This window comes from Elgaria multicarinata, chromosome 9 (assembly GCF_023053635.1).
Source record: "Elgaria multicarinata webbii isolate HBS135686 ecotype San Diego chromosome 9, rElgMul1.1.pri, whole genome shotgun sequence".
Classification (NCBI taxonomy): Eukaryota; Metazoa; Chordata; class Lepidosauria; order Squamata; family Anguidae; genus Elgaria; species Elgaria multicarinata.
In genome coordinates this window covers 36,474,646-36,489,476 of record NC_086179.1, presented here as the reverse complement: position 1 = coordinate 36,489,476, position 14,831 = coordinate 36,474,646, and the positions used below count along the sequence as shown (strand labels likewise).

Sequence of the window (14,831 nt, the reverse complement as noted above, 5' to 3'; positions counted from 1 at the left end):
TCATAGCTTGGGGGTTCTCCTAGAACCATCTCTGTCACTTGAAGCTCACGTGGCCTTGCTGGCATGGAATGCCTACTACCAAATTCAGTTGGTGGTCCAGCTATGCCCCTATCTGGACAGGGATAACCTGGCTTCATTTGTCTATGCTCTGGTGACCTCCAAGTTAGATTACTGCAATACGCTCTACCAGGGGCTGTCTTTGAAGACAGTTTGGAAGCTGCAACTTGTACAAAATGCAGCGGCCAGATTGATATCAGGAACCAGAAGGTCCGAACATATAAGACCGACTCTGGCTTGCTTGCATTGGCTGCCTGTACGTTTCTGAGCCTGATTCAAGGTGCTGGTTTTAACCTATTAAGCCTTACATGGCTTGGGACCACAATACCTGAGAGAACGCCTCTCCTGACATGAACCTACCCATACACTACACTCAACATCTAAGGTCCTCCTCCAAGTGCCTACTCTGAAGGAAACTCAGAGGATGGCAACAAGGGAGCGGGCCTTTTCACTGGTGGCCCCCCAACTATGGAATGATCTCCCTGATGAGGCTTGCCTGGCACCAACATTGTTATCTTTTTGGCACCAGGTCAAGACTTTTCTCTTCTCCCAGGCATTTAACAGCATACATTGAGCTTTTTTTTAACTGACCCCTGGATAGTTGGTATGCAGTTTTTATGCTTGTTATGGTTTTAAATTTTGTATATTAGTTTTTAAATGTTTAATGTTTTTAATCTTTGTAAACCACCCAGAGAGCTTCAGCTATGGAGCGATATATAAATGTAAATAATAATAATAATAATAATAATAATAATAATGCTTTGTTCATCTTATGAAGTGCACTATTTTGCACAAAAGCTTATGCCAGGAAAAATGTATTAGTCCTTAAGGTGCCACACAAATTTGGATGGTTTTGCTGCATTAGACTTATATGGTTACCTCTCTGGACATTTTTCTGAGAAAAGTTCTGAGATTTCTTTTTCTTTTTCTGATCAACTTAGAAAAAGAAGGCCACTTTGCAGAATCTTCTTCTAATATACTCCAGCATTTTTTGTGGGGGTAGCTGCCATATATATCTCCTGCTACCAACTGTCCCTGCAGAGGCCACCAGTGAGGGAGGAAGCAGCAGCCAGGCACCTCTCCACCGTGCCTGGGTCCAGCTCCAGCTGAGAGCCCCCTCCCTCCTGCTACCAACTGTCTCTGCAGAGGCCACCAGTGAGGGAGGAAGCAGCAGCCAGGCACCTCTCCACCGTGCCTGGGTCCAGCTCCAGCTGAGAGCCCCCTCCCTCCTGCTACCAACTGTCCCTGCAGAGGCCACCAGTGAGGGAGGAAGCAGCAGCCAGGCACCTCTCCACCGTGCCTGGGTCCAGCTCCAGCTGAGAGACCCCTCCCTCCTGCTACCAACTGTCCCTGCAGAGGCCACCAGTGAGGGAGGAAGCAGCAGCCAGGCACCCCTCCACCGTGCCTGGGTCCAGCTCCAGCTGAGAGCCCCCTCCCTCCTGCTACCAACTGTCCCTGCAGAGGCCACCAGTGAGGGAGGAAGCAGCAGCCAGGCACCTCTCCACCGTGCCTGGGTCCAGCTCCAGCTCAGAGCCCCTCCCTCCTGCTACCAACTGTAACTGCTGAACTTTCCAACTAAGATTGTAGTGCCTGAATTTGCTTTCCTTTTCCCCCTCCTCCTCCTCCCTCCCAATCCCCTTTCCTTTTGTGTCATGTCTTTTAGATTGTAAGCCTGTGGGCAGGGACTGTCAAGAAATACTTTTGTAAGCCGCCCTGAGAGCCTTTTTTGGCTGAATGGCGGCATAAAAATCCTTAAATAAATAAAATAAATAAAATAAATATATTTGCCATAATGCTCTTAAATGACACTAGGGCTGGAGAATTGTGGAGGAGACAAAATGATGGCTATCAACAGTTACTGTTGTTGCCACTTGCAGTGGCAGCAAAAGAAAGAAAAAAGCAGCTTAGGAAAAAGAAAGAAAGATCACCAGCTAGTGCTAATGATGAACCACATCCCAGAGAAACAGTTGAAGAATTTTGGTGAACTTTCTCCACAAAAAGGATGGAAAATTTCACGAGGTTGCACACAGCTCTACTTTTTTTGGCAGTATTACTATTTAACAGTTTGAAACTACTATAAACTATTCCCAAGAAAAGACGGGGGTATCAAAGTAATCTCACATGGATCCCCCTTAATATATCAGTATAACACACGACTGGCAAGCATGTGACAGACAAGAATAGAAGGATACTAGGGGTCCCTCCTGATGCTGAAAAACACCTGGCAAAATACATTCTGAATTTTCTGCAATAGTAAAAATGGTTTGAATGCTGGGAAAATGCAGTATCTGTGCAATTGCTGTAGTAGCAGGAAGAAAGAAATATGGATTGCCTACAGCAACTGAGAAAGGATTGTGTATTCGCTACACAAGACACTAGCCCTAACTGCAGGCAATAAAGGCATGCAAGATAAATCCCATGCCACAGTAGATTCTTGGAGAAGATGAAGATAATCAGAAATTTATTTCCGATATTCAATCTGTGTAAACTCTGGTGCATTATGGGAATCCTCCACTCTTGTGCTAGAAAACTTACCGAGTTTCCCAAAAAGCTCCACTCCTAGAGCAGCATAGATGAAAAAAAGGAGCATGAAGAGCAATCCAAGATTCCCCACCTGGAAACAAATCAAATGTACAAGCTAAATTCAAACCAAATTAAGCCATATGAGTCAAGAGTCACCTGAGACAGCAAGTGCTAGACTCTTTAGAGTCTTATGACTATACAGAGCAGGTGGAATGAGTGGCTTGCTATTGACTGCGATTTTGCAGAATCAATCAATCCATATTTCAGATAGGTTCTTCTTTGACTCGACGGAGTTCTGCAGTGTGTACATTGTGCAATTTGCATGAATTTCTGTGCAATTTGTGCAAATTATGGCTGAATTTGTGCAAATTTGGCCATAATGTGCGCAAATTGCAGGACCTGTTTGGGGAAAATGTGCATAGCTTCAGCTATTGGGTGGTATAGAAATACAATAAATAAATAACGCCTGTGAAATCTGCAAACTGGCCCAACTTTGCTGCAGACCGAGTCGGGCGCTGCAGTGGGCACTGGAACTAAGTCTGGGGTGGGAATGAACCTAAGAAAACCCATTGAATTCTACCCCCCAAATGGATTTCTCTAACATCCCTAATTTGACAAGCATTGTAGAAAACAACAACCCTGCAGTTTGTGCTCCTTTTATATGATTCAGGCAACCTATTCACTATGGTGCCATTGAGCTACAGAATGACTGGGTGAATGAGCTAAAAAGTTAAGGATGGAGAGTCTGCACCTCTACAGTCCCAATTCACATGCCTAATGGCCAGCCTCAAACTACTGAATTTCCTTTAATTCAAAAGGATGGTAAATGGGCTGGTAGGGGAGATTTCAGAGCTTGGAACCTACCTAAAATTTTTGCAACCTGCCCTATTGAAAATAAGACTTACTGAACAACTTCCAAAAATATGCTCTGAAAGACCAGAATGAATGAATTAATACACTGAAGGATTTCATTACCCATTGAAAGGTTTCATTGTTGAACACTCTGTGAGGAGTAGCAGTGGAGTCTGCGGGGAATATCTTTAGCAGGGAGATGAGAAATGGCTACGCTTGATCATTGTCTAGTGTTCTAGAAGAGTTTGCAATACTCACTTTATTTTTCACATTGTTATCAGCCACATTCTACATCAATTAACATAATATGACTTTTGCCTGATAAATTTTAAACTGGATAGATGGGTTTTGTGGTTTTTTTGGAACTGCACATTTCATGTCTGGTTGCACATAAACCTTGTACATTTAAAACAACAACAACAGCTACCCAGAGCCTGAATAAGACATTCCACAGTTAATGTAGACTTGTAGGAGGAGTGCTCCAAAGTACCCCTTTGCTACATAGAACCTAGGTATTTCCAGTACATTCTCTTAATCTATGGTGTACAGCAATTGCATGTGTTTATAAATTCTCGGCAATACTAAACAATACCAGTCACTCATGGGTTAAGGCTCCATACATCAACATATACCTGACCAGACTATAGCTGTACTACAGTCAGAAAGCAGCAAATCACCTACATGCAGAGCAGAAGCCTCAAGAGAAAGTAAGCCAAACCACAGATCACTGTCATGTCACAGATGATAAATTATCTTAAATTAATTTATTCTCCCAAATTAATATCTTATTTAGTAACCTAGATACCTCTCTAAATCTATCTTACCCAAATTCATTAGCCATCCAGACTCTACCTCAAATCTTCTCCTCGGCTATTCTTTTCTCTCTGGACCCATCTCCAAATGAGGGATTTTTTTTTCTAAGACTGCAAACATCTCCACAGATGTACAGAAGAACCTGAAGAAAGTTCTTTAGACGAACACAACTACCATGAGAACAAAGACCTAGGTGCCATGGTTCCCCCCACCATAATAGCCAAACAGGAAATGATCATGGACATTTTCAGAACAGATGCTTCTACACACTGCAGAATATGCCTGACCTAAATAGTGCCTGACCAAATGTATTTCATGGTGTCTGAAAGTATTTCACTATATGAAAGTGTTGTGTGCCAAAGTACTGCAGTCACTTCTCCTTTAAGAAGGGCCACTAACTAATTGTCCTGTTAAGAGTCCACCAATAACCCTGTTCAGACAACACGGTAAGCCACAGTGGTTAAGCATTTTGAGCTAAAGATTATGGCTTAGCATGTTGTATGAACCATGACTTGGCATGCTGTGTGAACCATTCCTAACCATGGTGGCTACATAACTATGGCTTAAAGATGCTCACTAACCTGCAAAAGGGTTAGTGGCCTAACCACGGCTTAGTGTGTTGTCTGAGCAGGCCCAATATAATAACCTTTCTAAAAAAACCAATTCACCACTGAATACAAAACTGATTGCTTGTAGCTTCCCCCCTGCCCCGCTGCAGTTTGCATTTGCAGACCATTTGCCAGTCGCAAGTTTAAAGCCACTCTCAATCATTATCCTTGCAACACAGCTTGACACGGAAAACTCCCTCCCTCCCTCTCTTTCTGGGTGCTTTCAGATGAGGGTTTTATGGTGCTATCACCCTGCCCCATTCACACAATTTTATGGCGGGTCCAGGTGATGTTTTCAACTTGAAATTCTTCCGTGTTTTTCCTCTGCTTCTTCTGTCTTTTCTCTTACTACAGACAATCTGCTAAGTAAGATGGAATAGCTGCACAATGGCTTCTCCTTGCTAGCATGAGGAGTCCTCCAGTTGGAAGCACCTTTTATTCTAGGTGTTCCAAGCTCAGAATTTTGCCTGCACCTGCAAAACAGTCGAGCATGCCTTCAATGTGTGCCTAAGCAGGGGAATGCATTCTCTGAAAATGTTCAAAAAGTCTCGAACATGTGCTTGAAAATTATAAAAAATTCAGAAAAAAAGCAGTTCAAAATGGTGCAATTTGAAAAACGTGAAATTTCACACTTTAGTCTATGGGGTGGGGAAATGTGTGAATTTTGAAAAATAGCCACATTTTTGTACAATTTCCCCATTTGATCATGTTTGTTTTGCACAATTTCCCCCTTTGTGCAAATTGAGCTGCACTCTCAAGCTCTTGCGGTAATTGAAGGAGAGGTGAGCATCAAGTTGATGCTCGAAGAATCTGCACAAAGATGAACATTGCTTGTTCACCCAGGTCTAGCTGGTTTACAACTCCCTTGGGAAGCCAGAAATTTGAGCAAAGGGCAGGCAGGGTGTGGGGGAGTGCTCAGTCAGTGCCTTCTGGCTAACTCTCTAGGTCTCCCCTTCCAATGGCAGAGCTCTGCCCCATAAGAGCAGAGACGGAAAAGACCTTCTGGCCAGAGCCCAGCGATCAGGGTTCTCTTGCAGTAGGATAAGGCACATATAGCCAGGCTATATATGGCTCCAGGCTATTTATGGAATTAACCCTAAGCAAGCCATTCAAAAAACCACTGTGGATGGAGGAATGTGTATGCATATACCCTTAACAAACATGCCTAACATGCAAACCTCAAATTTTCCTTAGTTCAAGAGAATGCTGAAATAGCTTTAGTGTTTCAAAGAAGAAGGAAAAAACAGCCTGGCTATGTGGTTTACAAGGGATTAGATATATTGAGAGATCATGTCTGAAAAACACCTGGTGCAGGGGTGCCTGTGGAGTTGAAAGAAAGGGCATAAAGGAAAATATTTGGAGGAGAGAATGACAGAGGAAAAAAGAATTTAATTTTGAAGTACTTGTTCTGCCAGAGTTAATAAATCATTGAGAAGAATAGTGTTATGGATAATTTGGTTGTCCCCTGAAGAGTCAATGTGCAAAATATGGAAACGCAACCCAATCACTTAAGTACAGAACATTTTATTACTGCCTGGAGTGAAATTCTCAATGCAGATTTAACTATGGCTTCATCTTTGCTGCTGCCATAATAGAACTTCATTAAATTAAGTTGCCCTTTGCCTTCTAAAGAAGTAAGAAGACATGGTGTGTTCTAGACTCCTTTGGTGCTTGAGGAACAACCCAGTGCAAACTGTTCAGAAATATTGGGAGTGTGCAGTTACAAAAAAATGCTTTCAGATGCTGACATCTTGGATACATTATTTTTCAATTTTATTTATTATTTATTTATTGCATTTATATCCCACCTTTTTACTTCCAAGGAACCCAAAGTAGCATACATAATCCTCCTCCTCTCCATTTTATCCTCACAACAACCCAGTAAAGTAGGTTGGGCTGAGAGTCTGTGACTGACCCAAAGTCACCCAGTGGTTTCCATGGCTAAGTAGGGACTAGAAAATGGATGTCCTGATTCCCAGTCCAACACTTTAGCCACTGCACCACATATAAATAAATAAAATTCAAATACACAAACTCTGCAAAGTGGTCCAACTTGACGCAGAGTCGAGCTCTGTAGCAGTAAGTGGACCGAAGTCTGTGGTGGGAGCAAACCAACAAGGTAAGTTTGTCAACCTTAAACCAGCCCCCACCCCGCAAACAGATTCCTCTGTCATCCGGTCATGGAGTAGAATTAACAGTCTTGCATTAGATGACATTGCCTTGGAGACAGGGATGTGAGATAATGCAGGTCTCCTGTGTAACTATTCAAGATAAAGTCTCAGCCTTACCTCAAACACACACACAGATAAGTTGTCTAATCAATCAACTGACAAATTCTTTTTCATTTTTAGACAGGAATAGATGGAAGATAAGCTGCCACTTTGGGCTTCCTTGAGAAGTGACCTGATAATCTATGATCAATGGGTCTCTTTGGTGCCGTTATTCCATCCTTAACAATTCTCTCCAAAGAAGCAAGGGGTGGTGGGGAGGGAAAAACTCAGCTTCCCAAGCTGCTCATCCATCAGGGGGAATTCTGTCAGCCTGCTCCTCTCATGATACTCATGGGAGGGAGTGGGAGCAACAATAGCTAATATTTCTTTTGAGCAGCTGCCGTTTGCAAGTCATGCAAATCCCCCTATCCAGCTGCTGGCTTTCAGGTGACATTTCGCTACATGTGAAGCAAGGCTCAGACAGAGGAGGAGGAGGTATTGCTTCTCATGGGACAGGTGTCTTTATAACTGATTAGGTCTTAGACAGAAGAAACTGAGAATGGAAACAAAGGAGAAAGATCTAGTGGCAGAGTTAGTCAGGCCTGAACTTATTCTTTCTTTAAAAACAAAAAAACATTGTCTAAAGGAATAAGGTTGGAGCATCAAATACTTACTTAGAAATAAATGAAAGCGAAACGAAGAAAGAACAATGTACACATATTAGATATTAACACATACTTGCATATATAAATAATGGAAAAGAAATGGAATTATTCTGCTTACTGTATTTGCCATTCAAAGCTTGGGATAGAGTTTTTGTTCTTTCTGTGGATTGGAGATGGGCAATTGGTAATCCATCCCCCCAGAAGTCCACCCAACTCTTGACTATGTATGTATGTATGTTTGGATTGCCTGGTCAGCAAGATGCTTGTATTCTGTGCCTTCAAAACATGCTCTGGGATTCATCGCTACAGCTGAATACTCATGAACTGAGATATAGGTGAAAAGCTTTATAACCCTACCCTACCCTAGGATTTCATTTGGTCTGCATTTTTAAGCAAACCAACCTGTCCCAGGCTAATATGTGGATCAGAATGCAATTATCCTTTGGTTTTTGCACTTCTCTGAATCTTGAAATTCTGTTCTTAGCTCAAAAAACATATCAAAGTACAAATAAATGCACACAATATATATATATATATATATATATATATATATATATTAAGATAAAATGCATAGAAAAATGCGTATTTTAGGATAAAATGCATACAAAACTGCATGTTTCTGTGGAAAAAATATGTTCAAACATAAGGCAAATTTTCATGTTTTTTGAAATTTGCCAGTTGACATTGAAATGGAACTGCACAGACTAATGAATGAACACGTCTACCTCTATTCTACACTCCCCATGAACAGCAGCAGCAGCAGCTTGATCTGAGGATTCCCTTCATGCACCTTTTCTGCTCACTCCATATATGAGCTAAAGCAAAAAAGAGTAAACAGTTGAAGTGCATCAGGAAAGGAGTAGCTCAGAGGCATGAAGAAGGCCCAAGTTCAATCCCCGGCATCTCCAAGAAGGGCCTGGAAAGAATCCTGCCTGAAATCCCGAAGAGCTGCTGTCAGTCAGTATTGACAATACTGGGCCAGATGGACCAAGGATTTGACTCAGTAGAAGGCAGCTTCCTATATGTTCCCATCAGTAGTAGAGGGTGAAATCTGAAATCTTTGCAGAACTTTGGGCTGCAGATGGCTTAAATAGATGTTATACACAGATGAGTATAAAATGACCCTGACATATCCCTGGCATGGGAGTCTGTAAAATCACTGTGACTTGTGTGTAAATAAAACCACATTTTACAGGATGTGTACAATGATCTTGACATGGGATTGGAAGAATGAGCTGCAGGGATGCTTAACCTTTTCTCTACATACCTTTTCCCCACTCCAAATTGCCTGTCCCACTACCTTTTCTTCCTTCAGAGATTTAGGTGTATGTTTTGCCACATTTATGTTGCAGTCCTGTGCATAATTACCTGGGAGCAAATCCCACTGAACTTAATATGACTTACTTCTGAGTAGACATGCATAGGACTGTGCTATGGGGTGGTGGACAGCTACTTAGGGGGCTCTCTGGGATGGAGAAACCATTAAGTGCCTCTTCCTCTGCTGTTCCTCCAATTCTGATTGCCCCCTTGGAAGTAACTTTCAGAGTTTCAAAGGCAGCATCAGAGTGATGTTACATGCAGGTCTAGTTTGGCACTGGGAATCTCATTTTTGGAAATATGATTGCTAGCCCTCGTGACTGAAGAGAAAAGGTAGACATAAAGGAGGCAGACATGACCAAAATAACTGGGTGGCGGTGGGAGGAAGTTAGCCTTGGACAGATTTTCTAGTCCTCTTCCATGCCAGTCCCAGCCAAAATATATCAGAATCCTAAAACCAGAACATATGATGCAAAAGTAAATATTCTGCATTGTTACATTATTTATTTTGAGCATTAAATGTATGCATTCTTAAAGCAGAGAACATCCATCTCTAGACAGTGAGATAAAACAAAATAAGGAAAGTAGCAGTAGAATAATTGTGTGAAAACAGTGTGTTAAATGAGGCTCAAATGGATCAAAGAATCTAAGGGATAAAGAGCTAATTACCCGAATAGTGTTTCTCTTCCTGAACTGTGAAGTGAAAGTGAGTGGAGCTAATGGACATTAGCTTAGTTGAGTAACTGTAGGGTTTTTGCAAGTGGCAGGTGTGCTTAATTAACTTGACTGACTCTTGCAATCTACATAGGATTGGAGTCAACCACCGCCAGCCCAGAGGTCTCCTGTTGTTATAGATGTTTGGAGTTCATAGAATGGGGCAAGGCCTTGAAGGTCACCTAAGCAATCCTCTGCTTGTTGCAAGAAAGCAGGATTAGAGCATCCCCAACATGGGAGTTAAAATCATGGATCCTGAGTTAGTCACACCTAATATTGATCCTTGAGACAAGTTAATCATGATTAAGCTATGCCCTGTTGAAATCAGAGAGTCTATTGTAAGCATGACCTAAGTTTGGATCCAACCCAAGGTTCCCCACCCAAGATGGTTGTCTTTTGTACTGATCCTGTTAGTATGTTTGGACTAATAGAGATTGGCATAGTGGGTATGGGTTGAGCAAGTGTCCATTAAGCTGGCATGTCAGTTTCCCTCAAAAGCATGTTGATTGCTGGAGAACCTGAGAAGTGAAAGTGCACTATAACATCCCAAAAGGGAAATATAATGATATCAGACATGATCTGCTAATGAAGAGTTCTATGAAAGTTACAAACATGCCACATCTCATCTTTTATTTATTAGGGAACTTGAATCTTAATTCTTAGCATTCTTAATTAGTAAACTACTGCAAACTTGCAAATTCGTACACACCAACATAGTTGGCCCAGTAAAAGATGTCACTTTCTTAGTTTTGTACTTTTAAATTCTCTTTGTAACATAAGAATGGGACATCAGGTTTGTAGGGACCAGTTTGGGCGGGGAGCGGGGGCGAATGTGGAATAAACTTTAAAAAAGGACCGAAGAGCAAAGTTAGTTTTGTTTTTAATATTTTAAAATGTTTGCAATGCAACCTTATGTTGTTTACCCAGAAACAAATCCCACGGTTTTTAATAGGGCCTACTCCCTAGTTAGTGGATTTAGAACTGCAGCCATGGGCTACAATCCTGCATTCGTACATTTGGGAGAGAGTCCTCTTGAATCCAACTGGACTTCCTTTTGAAAAAATAAGCATAGGCTTAGGCTGTACGCACTGAAAGTAGCTCAGGCCTACTTTCCTTTCCTCTCAGGTGGAGATGGATGAATCAGTTCCCATGCATTTTATCATAAGCCTGTCCTGTTCAATTTCTGCATCAATCTGCAGTTAAAACACACAGACATGAAAATCCGCATTTGTTTTCGTACACAACATTCCCCAATAAACACATTTTTGTATGCCACGTTTCCAAATATATGCATTCTTGCAAACAATTTTTGAACTGAGAACTGCATCGCGAAATCCAGAGACGTGCACTATCCGAGGGATAACTGTGTTCCGAGCTGCATATTAGCCTGGGAAGGGCCAAATAGGTCCGTTTGCTTAAATACACAGACCAAATGAAATCCTCCCCCATCACTACCCTCAGGTACGGCAGCCTCAGCCAATCTCCTGAATAACACATTGTACATTCTCGAACTGACGGACCAGTGCAGAATGATACATAAAAAGAAATGGCTTCTTTTACCTGTGGCAGTGCTTGCACGACTGTGTCCAATAAAGCTCGCATCCCCGTTGCCATTTTCAGGAGTTTCAAAACTGTCATGAGAAAGCCCAGGGGTAATTCAGTGCTAGGGCAGCACACCCAGCTTTGCTTTGTCACATAGGAGCAACATACCAAATAGTCGTGCTGTTGCCGGTCTGTCTCCCAGCATCTCACCTTGTTCTCTCCACTATTCTCTTCCTTTCAAATTGCAGTCATCAACCCAACTACTCTCTGTTTGACCCCCTTCAATTTTTCTCTGGGCTCGAGGTCTTCTGCATCTCTCATTTGACGTTCATTCCGGTTAGCCCTTCCCGCACATCCACAGAACCATGCATGTCTAACACTTTCTGCAAGCACGGTTTTGATCGGTGTTAACTCATGTCAGTTTTGGGTGATGAGGGATCGGCATTACCGGTGTGCAACACCTGCGGGCAACGCTGGAAAGCACCAGGCAAACAAAAGCTGCTAGCCAAGGTAATGGGCAACCTTTCCTGAGCTCAGTTTGGAACTGGTTTGTCTAAAATTAGCTCATTTGGGCTTGATTTGAATAGGGCTCACGTTGGCTCATTTACACTCCAGCTCATTCAGAGCTCCAGGGCCTTGTTGAATTTGTAATATCCTTGGAAAGCTGATACCACTGGAAACATTGAAACAACATCTCTCCAACTCTGAGAAATGATACTTCCCAGCAATCACAGTGCCCAGGATGCACGTAACTGCCATTGGGTACCTGAACTCATAGGAACTTTAGTTTCCCGGGTCTTCTGGATCCTTATTAATGACTGAAATTATAGTACCAGAGACCTTGACATCCACAATAATGGTACAAGTCTTAATGAAGGTTGCAAGAACAGCCCTTCTTATTGCTGCTGCCGTCACTAAGTACAGTAAGTGTTAGTGGGAAATGATTCATTACTATAGGAGCCTAAATTTTAGAAAGGTTATGCTTGGCTCTGAATTAGCCCATCAGTTCTTAACTGGGGAGGTTCATACTCTGAACACCCAGATGCTGAACACTGGCTACATCACTTATAAAGGTACATGTGAATCCAGGCTAGGGAAGTCTGGCAAACTGGGTATAGCACAAATTTGTTCGATGTGCTTCTCTGTGGAGGCTGTTTAGGCATCATCACAGGACAAAGGAAAAGTGACCAAGTTTGCCCCTTTCTGAAAAAATTAGAAGACACAGTGCCTGCGTGCTGTTGAACTACACATACTGAACAATCGCATTGAATAAGCATAGTACAGGTGCCTGCACAACCATGTATGTGCGCTTCTTACATGCACACAGAAGATAACCAATGACATAAGCATCAGAGACATGTGGGCCCCCCAATTTGGGTAGCACAGGGTCCCCATGCTTCTTAATCTTCTCCCACCTACTTTCCTACAAATGCATTCGCCTCCCCAAGACATAGCTACATGTAGCCCCCTGCTTTGTAGCCCCCTCTCTCACCTCGGGCAATGCGCAGCACTCGCATGATGCGGATGATAGTGGGGTTGATGGGAAGGGCAGCATTGATTTCAATCTCCTCAAGGGTGATGCCCATCACTGAGAGCAGAACAATGGCCAGGTCCAGCTGGTTCCACCTTTAAGAAAACAGGAAGAAAAAAACCGGAGCTTTTCCTGCCTCTTTGAAAGATGGAAATCAATTTATTCCCCCGTTAAAAATTAAAGAAAATAACAAATTAAGTATAGCTTATCATCATGTTATTTGGAATTTTGTACTAGTCAAGTGTTCCAATTTTTAATTGGAATAAACATGCAAATCTGTATTCATTTACTTCATTGGCATCCTTTATTCTGGCTGCTCAGTTTGTTTTGATGAGGTTTTAATCTTTCGCCAAATTTGATTTTCTGATTTAAATAAAAAGAAGACATATTGAGCCAGACCAATGGTCCCTTTAGCCCAGTATCGTCTACTTAGAGTGGCAGTAGCTCTCCCAGCTTGTTATTTCAGATTCTTTAACTGGAGATACCAGGGATTGAACTTTGAGGTTTACCCTTGAGCAGTGGAGGCGATGTCAGTGGGGTGGTGAATCCACTCCAGGTTTCAATCCGAACCAGTCAGAATTATAAAGGAACTATCCAAGGTGTGAATGGCTCCATTAGAGTTTTGACTGGTTCTGACCGAAACCCGGAGCTGATTCACCACTTCATTGGCATTGGATCCACCACCCTCCGCTGCCCTTGAGTTATGCTGACTGGTGAAGGAGTTACATGATGCATAGGACACTGGGCGGGGGAGGGGGGCAGCCACTTATAAAGGCAAAGAGATGATCAGCATAATGGGAAATGACTGCACAGTCTGAATGAGAGATGAAATAATTAACTTTGTCTAACAACACCCCCTCTATACTTCCTTTAGCTTCTAAGCATCATTTTGACATTAATAAGCATTGGTGAAAATGTGTTTTCTGAGTTTTTTTCTAGCAAAATCAAGAATTATGGACCTTTTTCTCATCTAATCACTCATTGTTGACAACACTGAACCACAGCTCTACATGGTCATCTGCAAAGGATATTAGGAATGAGTCCCTTAGACTTTAATTGCTACTAAGAGTAGAGTAGTAGTTTACATAGCTTATGGTAGTGCTATTCCAGTTACAAAATGTCTCTCCTCTGATCTTCTGGGCCCCATAGAATATGACTCACATTTGTTCCTGCTCACCTGTCTTTGAAGAAACGTCTCAGCCCAAAGGCCACAAGCTTCAGAACTGCCTCCAGCACAAAGACCGTAGTAAACATGTAGTTGCAATACTTAAGGGCAGTCTCCAGAGACTATGAAGGGAAGGAAGAGGGTACATTAATAATATCAATGCCCTTGACTGGCCTCAGATTTGCTATGAATCAAGAAGCTATGGAAGTCTGCTTGTTCTGCTTTTGAGCACATGCGTACGATCTTCTTCCCCGGACTGAGTTCAGGAGAAACCTATGTTTCAAGGTTGCAGCAGATAACAAAAGTGCACAGCTCTGATTGGCCTGTCCTTATGTTAATCACTAAGCCCCCTCCTTCCATGTTGGTGAACGCTGGACACAGAGCTGATCGGTTGCTCTTTGTGTCATTGACACCTCCCCCTATCTCAGAGCAGTTTTCCAAGTATAATTTCTTCCACTTTGGAATACAAAACAAAATGCTGAAAAATGTCTGATCAGATAAAAATACCAGTAGGGATGCCATGAGTGCCCAACTGGGTTTGAAAGACCTGTGGAACCCCCACTCCAGACCCAGTCGAGTGCGGACCCCAGTTGAGCAGGGGTGGGCAGCTGCAGTGGTGGAGTTGGCAGCCTCTGAGCTGAGTGCAGGTGAGTTCGCCCACCCCTATAATGCAACAACAAGTGGGTATCTCACCTGATGCATGGGGGGGATACAATCAGCATTATTTGGAACTTGTCTGCATGTGAGGAGTGAACAGGCCCAGCTCTAGGTTTCAAGGGGTTCTAGGCAGACTTTCCTTGGTATCCCCTAGTTTACTTGCAGGTGGGTGTGCTA

The 14,831-nt window shown here is 42.6% G+C and overlaps 1 protein-coding gene across 2 annotated transcripts in view; it reads right to left on the bottom strand.

Moving 5' to 3' along the window:
- Positions 1 to 14,831, bottom strand: part of CACNA1I (calcium voltage-gated channel subunit alpha1 I) — a 163,930-nt gene that overhangs the window by 17,490 nt on the left and 131,609 nt on the right. For both annotated transcript variants that reach the window (XM_063133554.1, XM_063133555.1), the window contains exons 25-28: positions 14,010 to 14,119; positions 12,794 to 12,927; positions 11,320 to 11,390; positions 2,593 to 2,671 (exon numbers count right to left, since the gene is read on the bottom strand). In XM_063133554.1, coding sequence (XP_062989624.1) covers positions 2,593 to 2,671; positions 11,320 to 11,390; positions 12,794 to 12,927; positions 14,010 to 14,119 — 394 coding nt within the window. The remainder of the gene's footprint in view (positions 1 to 2,592; positions 2,672 to 11,319; positions 11,391 to 12,793; positions 12,928 to 14,009; positions 14,120 to 14,831) is intronic.